The sequence below is a fragment of the Mustela lutreola genome, chromosome 1 (assembly GCF_030435805.1).
Source record: "Mustela lutreola isolate mMusLut2 chromosome 1, mMusLut2.pri, whole genome shotgun sequence".
Lineage (NCBI taxonomy): Eukaryota > Metazoa > Chordata > Mammalia > Carnivora > Mustelidae > Mustela > Mustela lutreola.
The window spans coordinates 244,618,859-244,631,751 of record NC_081290.1 but is presented as its reverse complement, the minus strand read 5'-3'; the positions used below and the strand labels follow the sequence as shown (position 1 = coordinate 244,631,751).

Genomic DNA, 12,893 nt, shown 5'->3' with positions numbered 1-12,893 from the left:
GACTCAATTCCAGAATCTTGGGATCATGACTAGAGCTGAAGGCAGAAGATAAGTGACTAAACCACCCAAGGTGTCCCAGAAGTGAAATTTTTAAAATTCATTTTTGACTTGTTTCATACCAAGATGAAACTTTCTCTGAAGATTAAAGATCAATTGTTAATTACTTTTTGCAGGCTTTCTGATACTCCACTTAGAAAGGGTTAGTTAGTTGTTCCTTCTGTAATGCTCCCATTGTACCTTGTTTATACCTCTGCTGTATCACTAACCACATGAACTGTAATTATTTATTTATACTTTCTCTCTCCATTAGAGTTTGATCTCCTTGCAATACAGATCCTGGCTTGTCATCTTAGTATCTCCAGGGCCAGGCACATATAAAAGGCAAATTGCAAATATATGCTAACTCTGATCTAATTAGTTTTTCATTACTTTCCTACATTAACTCCTTAAACATTTGCAATGTGCTTTCTCTCATGTATCCTTTTTGCTGTTCCTTTGAAAAGTAATTCTATCAAATCTGAAAAGTTTTATTCTCCATCTGTGCACTTATGAACATAAGCAAATTGCAAACTATAATGAGGAAACTGACAAATCCACCAGTAAAGTGAGATTTTTAATATTCTTTCCAGCTACTGATGGGTCAAGAAGATAAAGTCAGTAAGGGAACAGAAAAATGTGGCAAGAACATTTTATGTTTGTCTACCAGACAACTCACAAACATTGTACCTAAAAATTGAAAAAGATGTATTATTTTCAAGCACACAGAACATTCATGAAAACTGATCATTTGTTAGGCCACAATCTTTGCCCACGAGGCAATTAAATCAGAAAACAATAAAATAACTAGAAAGCCTACATGATTAGAAATTTTTTTTAAGTCCTTTTTTTTTTTAAGATTTTATTTATTTATTTGACAGAGATCACAAGCAGGCAGAGAGGCAGGCAGAGAGAGAGGAAGGGAAGCAGGCTCCCCGCTGAGCAGAGAGCCCGATGTGAGGCTCAATCCCAGGACCCTGAGATGATGACCTGAACCAAAGGCAGAGGCTTAACCCACTGAGCCACCCAGGCACTGTAGAAATTTTTATGATTTCTAAACAACTTGTTAGTCAAAGGGAAATTAAAATGAAAATCAGGGCGCCTGGGTGACTCAGTCTGTTAAGCAACTGCCTTCGGCTCAAGTCCTGATCCCGGAGCGCCGGAATCCCAGCTCCACAGGGAGTCTGCTTCTCCCTCTGATCTTCTCCTCTCTCATGCTCTCTCTCTGAAATAAATAAATAAAATCTTTAGAAAAATAAAATAAAAATCAGAAAATGCTTAGGGCTGAATCATAATAATAGTGAGATTCAACTAAAGCAATATTTACAAAAAAATGTGTAATTTGCAATGCAGACACTAAAAAAGCTAAAAATTGATGAGCTTGGCATCACAGTTACAGAGTTAGAAAAAGAACAAGAAGGGGCACCTGAGCGGTTAAGCATCGGACTCTTGATTTTGGCTCAGGTCATGATCTCAGTGTTAGGGGATCAAGCCCTGCTCCAAGCTCCTTGCTCAGTGGGGAGTCTGCTTGAGATTTTCTCCCTCCCCCGCCCTCTGCCCCTCCCTGCCACTTGTGTGGTGCACTCGAGACACTCGCGCACGCTCTCTCTCTAAAATAAATAAATAAATCTTTTAAAAAAAGAAACTCAAAGAAAATAATAATAAAAGCTGATATAAATAAAATAGAAAATAAGTACCAATCCAAAGAGTTGATTTTTTTTTTTAAAGATTTTATTTATTTATTTGACAGAGAGAAATCACAAGTAGATGGAGAGGCAGGCAGAGAGAGAGGAGGAAGCAGGCTTCCTGCCGAGCAGAGAGCCCGATGCGGGACTCGATCCCAGGACCCTGGGATCATGACCTGAGCCGAAGGCAGCGGCTTAACCCACTGAGGCATCCAGGCACCCCCAAAGAGCTGATTTTTAAAAAAGAATAAAAAGCAAATAAACTTCTAGCAAGGCTGACTTAGAAACAAAGAAAAAAGAGACAAATGATATCAGAAATGAAAAAGAGGAAATAAATCCAAATGCTGAACAGACTAGACAGATAATAAAAAGATATTATGAACCAAGAAAATTTGAAAAGTTACATTAATATGGACACTGGGGAGGGTATGTGTTATGGTGAGTGCTGTTAAGTGTGTAAACCTGGCGATTCACAGACCTGTACCCCTAGGGCTAATAATACGTTATATGTTTATTTTTTAAAAATGTCTTAATTATAAAAATAAAATAGAGAAGCATCCTCCTCAAAAAAATAAAAGAAAAGTTACATTAAATAAATTCCTAGAAAAATACAACTTAAAAGTTTCAATCAAAAACAAATTCTTCTCTAAACTGTTCAAAAGATTTAATTCAATGCTGATCAAAATCCCAACAGGATTTTTTGTGAAACTTGAAAAACTTACTCTAAAATTTATACTGAAAAGCAAAGTCCAAAAAAAAAAAACCCAAAACAAAACAAAACAAAACATTGAACATACTCTTAAAGAAGAGTAACTATCCAAGGGGATTTACCATATATTGTCTTACTATAAAGCTATTATAATTAAGACAATGTAGTATCAACACAGGGTGCATAAACGAACCAAAGGAAACCTAACAGAGGGGCTCATGGGTGGCATCTTTGGCTCAGGTCAAGATCCCAGGGTCCCAGAATTAAGCCTGGCATCCCATCTGGCTCCCTGCTCTGGGAGGAGCTTGCTTCTCCCTCTCCCTATGCCTCCCCCTTCCCTGCTTCTGCTTGCTTTTTCTAACAAATAAATCCATCTTTAAAAGAAAGAAACCTAATAGAGAGCACAGATAGATTCATACGTTTACATTGAATCTTGATTTATGCAGAGGTAGCGCTGCTGATAAAGAATAAATTTTTCAATAAACTGTTGACATAAATGAATATTCACTCGATAAAAAAATGAGACTGGATCTCTCTATCACATCACACATATAAATTAATGCTAGGTGGGTAAAAACATTTGAAATGCAAAACTTTAAAAAGACAATACAAAAGTTTATTTGGGGATTTCCAATAGGGAAGGGTTTTATAAACAAGATACAAAGAGTCTTACCATTAGAGGAAAAGATCGGCAAATCTGACAGCATTAAAATTAAGAACTTCAGTTATCAAAAGACATCATAAAAACTGAAATATTGGCAACTCAAATAATCAATAAAGGATTAATGCCCAGAATACATAAAGAACTCATGACTTTTTTTTAAAAGATTTTGTTTATGTATTTGACAGAGAGAGTCAGCAAAAGAGGGAACACAAGCAGGGAGAGTGGGAAAGGGAGAAGCAGGCTTCCCGCCAAGCAGGGAGCCCATGTAGGGCTTGATCCCAGGACTCTGGGACCCTGACCTAAGCCAAGTCAGATGCTTAACTGACTAAGCCACCCAGGTGCCCCAAGAACTCATGATTTATTGAAGAAAAAAATGAAATGAAATGAAAAAATGAACCACCCAACTTTTAAAAGAGCTTAAGATATAAACAGGTAATCCCTGAATAAAAAATACAGTCCATAAACATAAAAAATACTCAGTCTTGGGGCGCCTGGGTGGCTCAGTGGGTTAAAGCCTCTGCCTTCAGCTCAGATCATGATCCCAGGGTCCTGGGATCGAGCCCCGCATCGGGCTCTCTGCTCAGCAGGGAGTCTGCTTCCCCCTCTCTCTCTGCCTGCCTCTCTGCCTACTTGTAATCTCCATCTGTCAAATAAATAAATAAAATCTTTTAAAAAAAATAGTCTTATTCATAATTAGTTAACTACAAATCAAAATCACAAAGAAACACCACTTCATACTCACCAGACTAACTAAAATTAAAGTCAGTAACTAGGAATCATGGGTGTGATGGCATTCTTATTCACTGCTAGCCAAAGTATAAACGGTGTAACCAATGTGAAAAACAATTCAGCTTGCCAGACTGTCTTAGCTTCCTCTGCCACTTATATGAGCTGAATTATGTTCCCCCTGAAAAGATGTTGAAATCCTAACCTTCAGTACCTCAGAAGGTGACTTTATTTGGAAATAAGGTCTTCACAGAAGTAATTATGACAGGGGCCCTCACAAAAAGGGGAAATCGGGACACAAAGACAGGCTCTGAAGGAAAACTAGATGAAGAGACACAGAGAAAGTGCCGTGGGAAGGTGAAGGCAAAGACAGGGGTGATATATCTACAATCCAAAAAATGCCTAAGACTGTCAGCAAACCACCAGAAGCTGGGAGTCAGGCATGGAACAGCTTCTCCCTCAAAGCCCTTGCGAAGGAACCAACTGTGCCTGGTGACACCTGATCCTGGACTTCCAGGCTCTAGGACAGAGACCATGGATCTCTGTGGCATAAGCCACCAGTCTGTGGTACTTTGTTACTGCCACATGTAAACTGTTACAGCAGTTAATGCAAATGCACACATTCCTTTAACAGATAATGAGAAACTCAGTGGTATAAAACAACACAAATTTATTATTTTACAGTCCTATGGGTCAGGCTGGTTTGACTGAGCTAAATGCAAGGTACTGGCAAGGCTTCATTATTTTGTGGGAGCTGTAAAGAAAAATCCCTCTCCCTGTCTTTTCCAGCTTTGAAACAGTGCCTGCTTTGCTTGGCTCCCAGCCACCTTCTCCCATTTCAAAGCCAGAGGTGGATTGAGTCTCTTTCACACTGTATTATTTTAACCGTAATGCCAACCGTCACATCTCTTTCTGTGATCTCTTCTGTCTCCCTCTTCCACTTTTTAAGGGCCCTTGCAATTACACTGGATCCACCCAGATAATCCTGGTTGATCTCCCCATCTCAAGGCCCTTAACTTAATCTCATCTGCAAAGTCCCCTCTGCCATGTAAAGCAACAAATTCATAAATTCCAGGGATTAGAACAAGGACATCTTTGTAGTGCCATTATTCTGCCTAGTAAAGTTGAACACAAACATACCTTACAACTCAGCAATTCTACTTCTAGATACACTCATGCACCAGGATACATTTACAAGAATTTTCACAGCAGCATTATACATCACAGCAAAAAAACTGAAAACCACCGAAGAAGGGTCCATGAACATGAATGGATAAATAAATTTTACTATGGCCATAAAATGAAACACTATATAGCACTGAAAATTAACTACAACTATAATCAACATGGATCAATCACAGAAAACATCAGGAAATAAAAAGGTTTTGGGAGAATTCATACAGCATGATTCTATTTACTTAAAGTTCAGACGTAGGCAACATTAACACCACATTATTTACTTAGGAAACATTCATGAGGATTATAATTATAAAGATAAGCAAAGGAATTAATAGGGAAAAAAAAAAATCAGGACAGATGTGTTGCTTCCAGCACAGGGAGGAGATGCAAAATAGGTTACAAAGGGCAAAGAAAATGAGTGGTGTTATTAAAAAAAAAAGAAAGAAAGAAAGAAAGAGAGAGAGAAAGAAAGGGGTGCCTGGGTGGCTCAGTGGGTTAAAGCCTCTGCCTTCAGCTCAGGTCATGATCCCCGGGTCCTGGGATCGAGCCCCACATCTGGCTCTCTGCTCAGCAGGGAGCCTGCTTCCTCCTGCCTGCCTCTCTGCCTGCTTGTGATCTCTGTCTGCCAAATAAATAAATAAAAATATTAAAAAAAAAAAAATGAGTGGTGAGTACATGACTTTAGTTTTATTTTCTTCTTTAAACTGTATAAAAATATACATATGTATAGTCTTTCATGTATGGCATTTCTCATTTACAAATTTAAACATTAACTAAATAAATGTAAAATATAATGAATTCAAGTTGTATGAGATCTAAGGAAGAAGTAGTCAAACAATGTACTCTCATTGATAAAGGAGGGATAAAGATCTTTAAAAAGATACCTGCTACGTAGCATTAGTGCAGGGAAAGTTCAAGGTTGTAAAAGAAAAAGCAGGAAATACATTCCTCCGCCCCAACTTCTAGGAAAGAGCTTCTAACAATCACTTAAAAGGGGATTAACTTGTATATGATATGGTGAACAATGTCATAAACTGTCAGAATTGACTCAGAACTCAGCTCTTCTCAAGTTTTGCTAGGCTAACACAGTTGTCCAGTTTGTTTTGTCCAGATTGAATGCCTTAAGCAAAGTAGGCAATCGTCATCAGTTCACTTCCATTCTTCCTGCCCTCCCCTCCTTCCCCTACATGTTAACAGAAATGTGTTATGGAGCTGGCCTCTAAAGACACTGGAGTTTCAGTTGCGTCCCGACGAGTCACCCTGAAACAACCACATCAGGTACCAAGGAGGTCTTCAAGGTCATTATGAACCAGGTGATCAAGAGTCTCTCCTATCTTCCCTCCTTTCTCTCTCCCGTCACTCTTCACCCCCCTACCTCTTTTTACCAAGGATATCATTTATCACATAATTGGAGATAACTGGCAAAACTGAAGACGGCCTTGGAAAACTACGACTGCAGGTGCATATATGTTTTTTACGGAAAATACAGGAGACTAGGACCCAAGACCTGGGCTCTAATCCCCGTATCCCAATATTTCACAGCATAACCTAGACATGGTATTATCTCTCTGGAGTTGAATTACTTTCCTTTATATAAAATGACATTTCAATTAGATAAATTGTAAATCTCTTCCATAGCTATATAAATATATTTATGTTGAAATAAACTGGAAATTTTCAGTGCTGTGAAGTGTGCAAACCTGGCGATTCACATACCTGTACCCCTGGGATAAAAATATATTATATGTTTATATAAAAATTAAAAATTAAAAACAAAAAAAAAAAACCTGGAAATTTTCAGCAAGTGTAGCCTGTTCTTGCTTTGGATGGGGTATGGGAAAGTGGGAGAATGTGCTAGGGAAATAGGCTGACATGGTAACTGAATGGGAAAAAGGAAAGAGACTAAAATGGGCCTCCCTCTGAGGAGGATAGAAAGTGAGAGGGCAATGAAAAAAACTTTATATGGTTTTATTCCCGGTTGACTCTATTTACCTTTCACTTGGTATGGGAAAATATAAACTACAGAGACGTTATCATTTTATTCGATATAATGAAAATATTCTTTCCCACATCATCACTACTTCATGTGATTTGTTACCTTTTTTTTTCCCACCTTTTATTTTTATTTTTAAATATGGCCAATTTTGCTATAACAGAGCTTTGCCCTCAGCTTACACATTGATTTGGGTAAAGATTCTTAATCTTAAATAAGATTTTCTTAAAGGAGATTTCTCCTTTCTTAAAGGAGATTTCAGGGGCACCTGGGTGGCTCAGTGGGTTGAGTCCCTGCCTTCAGCTCAGGTTACGGTCTCTGAGTCCTGGGATCAGGCCGCACTGGGCTCTCTGTTCACCAGAGAGCCTGCTGTGCCCCTGACCCCCGCCTGCTTGTGATCTCTCTCTATATATATGTCAAATAAATAAATAAAATCTTAAAAATAAAAAAAAGGAGATTTCAACCAGTGTAAATGGTAAAAGAAGGAAAAAATCTACACATCAATAACAATAAGCAGTCCTCAAACAGCCAGAACCAAAGATGGATATAAGGAAGGGGTGTTCCATAAATCCCAGATGGCTTTTTTTAAAAACAAAACAAGAAAAAGGCTAAAAGCAGTTTATAAAGGACTTTGCAAGCAAGGGTCAAGAGCATGAACTTTATCCTGTGAACGAACAATGAAAAGCCTAAGAGATTTTTAAGAGTGAGTGATTTCATTAAATCTGTGTTTTTGAAAAATAACATGGATGGCAGAGTACAGACAATATTTACAAAATAGAGCATAAAATAATTACATACGTTGATACTTTTATACAAAAACACAAACATGAAATGAGAATAAAACACTCACTCATTAAAACCATAAAATAAATATCACAAACAGTAAAGTATTATTAAAGAAATTCACAGTGGGGTTTGCCTTGCAAATTCCTTAAGGGGGTAAATAATCACTTAAACTTTAAAATCTTTTTTAAAAGCCTTCATACTACATGTGTGTATCTTTTTTCAAATAAAATTAACACTTTAAATGATATTTATGGGCTTTAAGGCCACAGAATTTTTAAATATTTACTCAACCTTTTAGGAAGCACTTAGCATTTTAGGTATAGAAAAATTTCTCAACACACTAACTTACCTTTCAAAACCTCATACTTACCAAGTCTATCACACACCAAGAATCTGGCTGAAAAACTGAAAACTTACTGTAGAATACACAAGTAAAATGGCATAGACATTTACTTTGTTAAATTCTGGTCAATGCTTCTATGCAGACAACTGATTTTTTTTTCTTTTAGCTTCCTATTAGTTTCAGCTCACTGATGGCATATGTACTACAAATTTAGTGCTTCTTTCCATGAACCCACGAGCAATAAGTAGATTTAAATTTTAAATCTCTAAATGCTCTGCGAATAACAAAAACCCTTCGCTAAGAACTGAGACAGACACAGCATTTACATCAAATGCTACCAATGTAATTGTGAAAAATAAAGTATCTTACAAACACGTTGATTTTTCAACATCATACTTAACATCCCAAAACTCAAACATTACTTTAAATCTGCTCTGACACAATTAAAAACATTTTTATTAATACGAGTTTTCAATTGTTTTTCAAAGATGTTCATAAAAACATTTAAGTTCTTAAGGAAATGAAAGTATCATCATTTTGTTATCAATCCATAAATGAATCCATATGCACTTTTTATAAGTTCTCTATTCTTTTCCAATTAAAAAATATGGCTTAGCAGTATCCTCAACTTCAAGAACTACTATTTGTGATGTTTTAGTTACATTGTTGTTTATAACTTACTAGAAGAAATGGATTCTAGAATTGAAAGTTATTACAGAATTAATGTACTGGGGATCCCCTAACTTGACAGGATCCTGAGACTCAGAAAAATTCACTCACTGACTCTTCCAAGATTACACAGCAGAGCCCAGACTTTACCCTTGACCCCTCTGCCAATGAATTTAGGGCATTTCCCCCTGTTCAAGTTCTACCCAAAATCTTTTTTGTCTTCCTTCACTTTCTGAAACAAAAAGGTAGCTTCACGATTGTCATATAAAAGTTCAGCACTTTTAAAATCAGAAAATCTCTCATCTTTTACTTCCATAAAAGTACTGATTTCCCCTTAATTTCTTTAGCATAAACAACATGCAAACAAAACCAAAGACCCACTGTCAAACTTCAGGAATTTAGCATTAGTAAAAATATGATTATTACAACTTTTGCTAATAAAATAAAATAAGTTGTTTTGCTAAGTTAAAAATATCTAGTAATTTCTAGTAATGCCGAAATAGCATTATTTTATGACGTCACATATTAAATAACCACATATAAACCCCTTGGACTAATACCATATATATAAGACCCCAAAAATGTTCCTATTCATTGTGAAATGTAAGTTTCCTGAAATAAGAAAATATAACCTTTTTAAAAGTGAAATTGTATTTTTCTCTAATAGAAACAGTAAGTGAAGCAACTTGGCAGTAACAACGCAGTACCTAGCGGAGGGTTGAAAAGGGTTGCTGTTATGGAAAGGGCATCAGACTAGGATTAAGAAGACCAAGAATTTTCGATTTACAAAACAACAGCCATAATCCACTATGCCAACAGATTACAATTAAATACATTAAAATGTAATACTGTTAAGTACAGGAAACTTGTCTTCAAATGTGATGACATTGCTAAAAGACCTTTCCATTGTTAAAAAATACAACCTATTAAAAAAAAAAATACAACCTATTCACATAGAGTCAAACCAAATGCCATTCCAATCTATGAAAAGGGCTGGTATTACTCTGCTCTGCAGTAAATCTTCCCACAAGTTTTTCTCCTGACACACATTTTCTAAGCATTGTCTAGTATCACTGGCTGTAAACTAAGAAAACAAAAGGCATAACATATTTTGAACAATTCTTAATAGCATTTGGCCAAATTACAGACTACAAAAGTGGTCTCTGAGAAAACTTTTTAAGAAGCAAAGTGTGGTCTCATCCCAACACTACACATCAGTATTAAACATAAAATCAGTGTAGTAGCTTGAAAATTACTAAGAAAAGAGAGCATTAGATGTAGCAAGAACAAGAAACTTTTGTTTCAAACACACTGGGTTCCAGTGTAAAACATATCACCAAACAAAAAGTCTGAAAACCAATGGTACAGACTCCTACTCTCCTACAAAAAGCCTCTACACACATCCTTTTAGTTGCTAAAAAAAACAGCATTGAAAACTGAAAGATCTAGGTTCAAATCCCTGCTCTGCCACTTACTGGATGTGTGAGGCTGGGTATCTCTAAGCCTCAATTTACTCATTTCTAATTTGAGGTTGTCATCTACCATACAGGGTTTCTGTGAGCAACTGGGACAATATATGTAGTGTTTTGCACCTAGCATATGCTCAATGAATAACAACTGTATTTGCTGATTTCTTGGTGATGCAGAACAGTAAGTCTCTAAACCACATAAAGAGAAATTCTTCCCTGAGGATGATTTCAATTCCTTTAAAAAACAAAAACCTACAGGGGGAAAAAAGGGAAAAGGAAAAGCTTTTGGCATCTTTACAGACATTACTAAGTTTAAAGGTTAAACTGTTACAACATTCTCCTAATTATGCAACAAATACCCACGACCATGAGTTAGTCTGTAAAAGATTACAATGGCCTATACTACTGAAATGGGAGAGGGGACGAATCCTTAAAAATTATTTCCAACAACCTTTTCATCTACTCTAAGCCTCCGTTCCAAAGCTCATCGCTATTCATTGTATGGTCTCTAATTCTTCCTCTCGATTATCAAGAATGAAACCGCTCTGATTAAAGTTTATACATAGGCACGTATTCAATCTAATGCCTGTATGTTATCACTGGAGAGACACTACCATTATAACAGCACAAATAGCATAAAAAAGACCTACATTAGTGTATGCCAAAGTGGCAGTCGTCGATCTATTAAACCGCAAATAACCCACTTCATTCCTGAGAACTCATCTATCGCATGAACAAAAAGTCTTTTAAAAGTGCAATATAATCAGTCTACTCTTTCATTTCAACTCCACGATAAAAGGTACCTCTGCGTGTTTAAAAAGCCTCCTGTAATTTAGGAATTCTTTCCAGAACAAAACATCCCCCCCCCCCAAGACCCCCAGCCTGGAAGTGAACACGCTTTCAAGTTCGCTAATTCAAGTTGGGAATTGAAGCGATAAAACCGCACTCCCTTACCAAGCCGTGCTTTCTGGTAACATACCTGTTCTCGGGAAATGCAAGGCAGCGAAGGTCTCCTGAACATCTTGCAACTGCCGGAGTAACCGGCCGAAGTTTCTCCGAACGACACGCAGCTGGACCTCCTGCGGGGTCTGATCACAGGCACTTTGTCCTCGGAGGCACTGGCCAAGCGAGGATGATGCGGGGCTTCCCTGATCTGAAAGAAGTGATCCAAGCCCAGGGCTAGCAGGCAGCCGGCGTCCCCGACCAGGCAGGAGAGCAGCGGCCTGAGGGCTGCGGGCAGCGACCCGAGGCCGGTGAAGGAGACCCACCAGACGAAGCCGGAGAAGAGCAGCACCAGGATGCCGGGCCGGAGCCTCGCCGGGTGCGCGAGCGTCAGCAAGCCCACGCAGCCCAGCACCGAGAACAACCTGCCCGCCACCGCGGGGGGCGTGTGCGGGGCCGCGCCTGGGGCCCCCGCGTCTCCGGGCCCCCAAGCCCAAGCCCACGCCTGCCACACCAAGAAGTCCCCCAGATAACAGCAGACTGGCAGCGCCAACAGCCACCAGGAGCCGCCGCCGCTCCGGCCCGACCCGGGGCCCCGCTTGCTCCGGGTCAGGAAGCAGGTGAGGAAGAAGAAGGCACAGGCGATGCTGAACAGGGGGCTGAGGCTGTGCGAGCACACGCTCAGCAGAGTCCGCAGCCGGGCGGCCCCGGCAGACCAGCTCCCGGGCCCCGAGCCGAGCAGCAGGGCGAGGACAAAGGCGGCCAGAGCGCCCAGCGAGAGGCGCGCCCGGGCGGAGGGGGAGCCGCGGCGCGGCTGCTGGGGGGAGGCCGGCGGCGGCAGCAGCAGGTCCACGTTGCAGAAGCGGCAGAGGTGGAAGAAGAAGCCGCGCGGAGGGTCCTGCCGCAGGGGGCTCACGCAGCTCTTCACGTAGCCGTTCCTCAGACTCTCGGGGGGCGAGCCGGCCCCCTCCGGCGGCTGCGGGCACCGCATGGCTTTGGCGTCTCGTTCGTCCCTCCTCATGGCCCGGACCCGGCTGGCCGCGGGGCTCCACACGCCCAGCTCGGACCGCGGCGGCTGCTCGCGCTCCCTCAGCCTCCGCCCGCGCGCTCGGGGCACCCCCCGGCTCGGCTGCGCGTCAGGGCTGCGCCCGCCGCCGCGGCCCGGGGTCCCCGCCGCGCGGGCGGCTGAGCGGCGGGGTCCGCGACATGCTGGCGGAGAAGAGGGGCGGAAGGGACTGCTCTCGGGACCGTCCGCGGCCGCCCCCTCCCTGTCTCTCGGACACCTCTCGGGACGGGAGACTCGGCGTCGCCTCCCAGCTCCCGCGGGCTGCAACAGTTACCTCCCGGCCCCAGGCTGGTCCGTTGGGCGCGCGAGCGGCGGCTGGCGGGCGGGCGCTCCTCCCCCCGTGCCTGCCCCGGCCGGGCGCGCGCCCCGCCCGCCGCTCGCTCGCTCGCTCGCGCGCGCCCGCGCCCCGTCCCGCCACCGCCGCTGCCCCGGACGCGAGCAGGGGACCCCGCCGGCGGAGCGTGTCGGGACCCGGGAGAGAGCGCTCGGGGCCGCCCGGACAGCGGCCGGGACCGGCGGAGGCGGGCGGGGTCCTCTCCGGGTGGAAAGGAGAAGCCCGCCAACCCGGGACCCCAGACGCGCAGGTTCCCTTTGGGGGTAAGGCGCAGACACGCAGCCGGGCTCCC

The 12,893-nt window shown here is 41.6% G+C and overlaps 1 protein-coding gene across 1 annotated transcript in view; it reads right to left on the bottom strand.

The window, feature by feature from the left end:
• PDE3B (phosphodiesterase 3B) overlaps nt 1–12,331 on the bottom strand; it is a 182,370-nt gene extending 170,039 nt beyond the window's left edge. Inside the window, exon 1 of the mRNA XM_059136918.1 lies at nt 11,239–12,331. Coding sequence (XP_058992901.1) covers nt 11,239–12,222 — 984 coding nt within the window. The 5' untranslated portion in view covers nt 12,223–12,331. The remainder of the gene's footprint in view (nt 1–11,238) is intronic.
• Between the last annotated feature and the right edge of the window lie 562 nt (nt 12,332–12,893).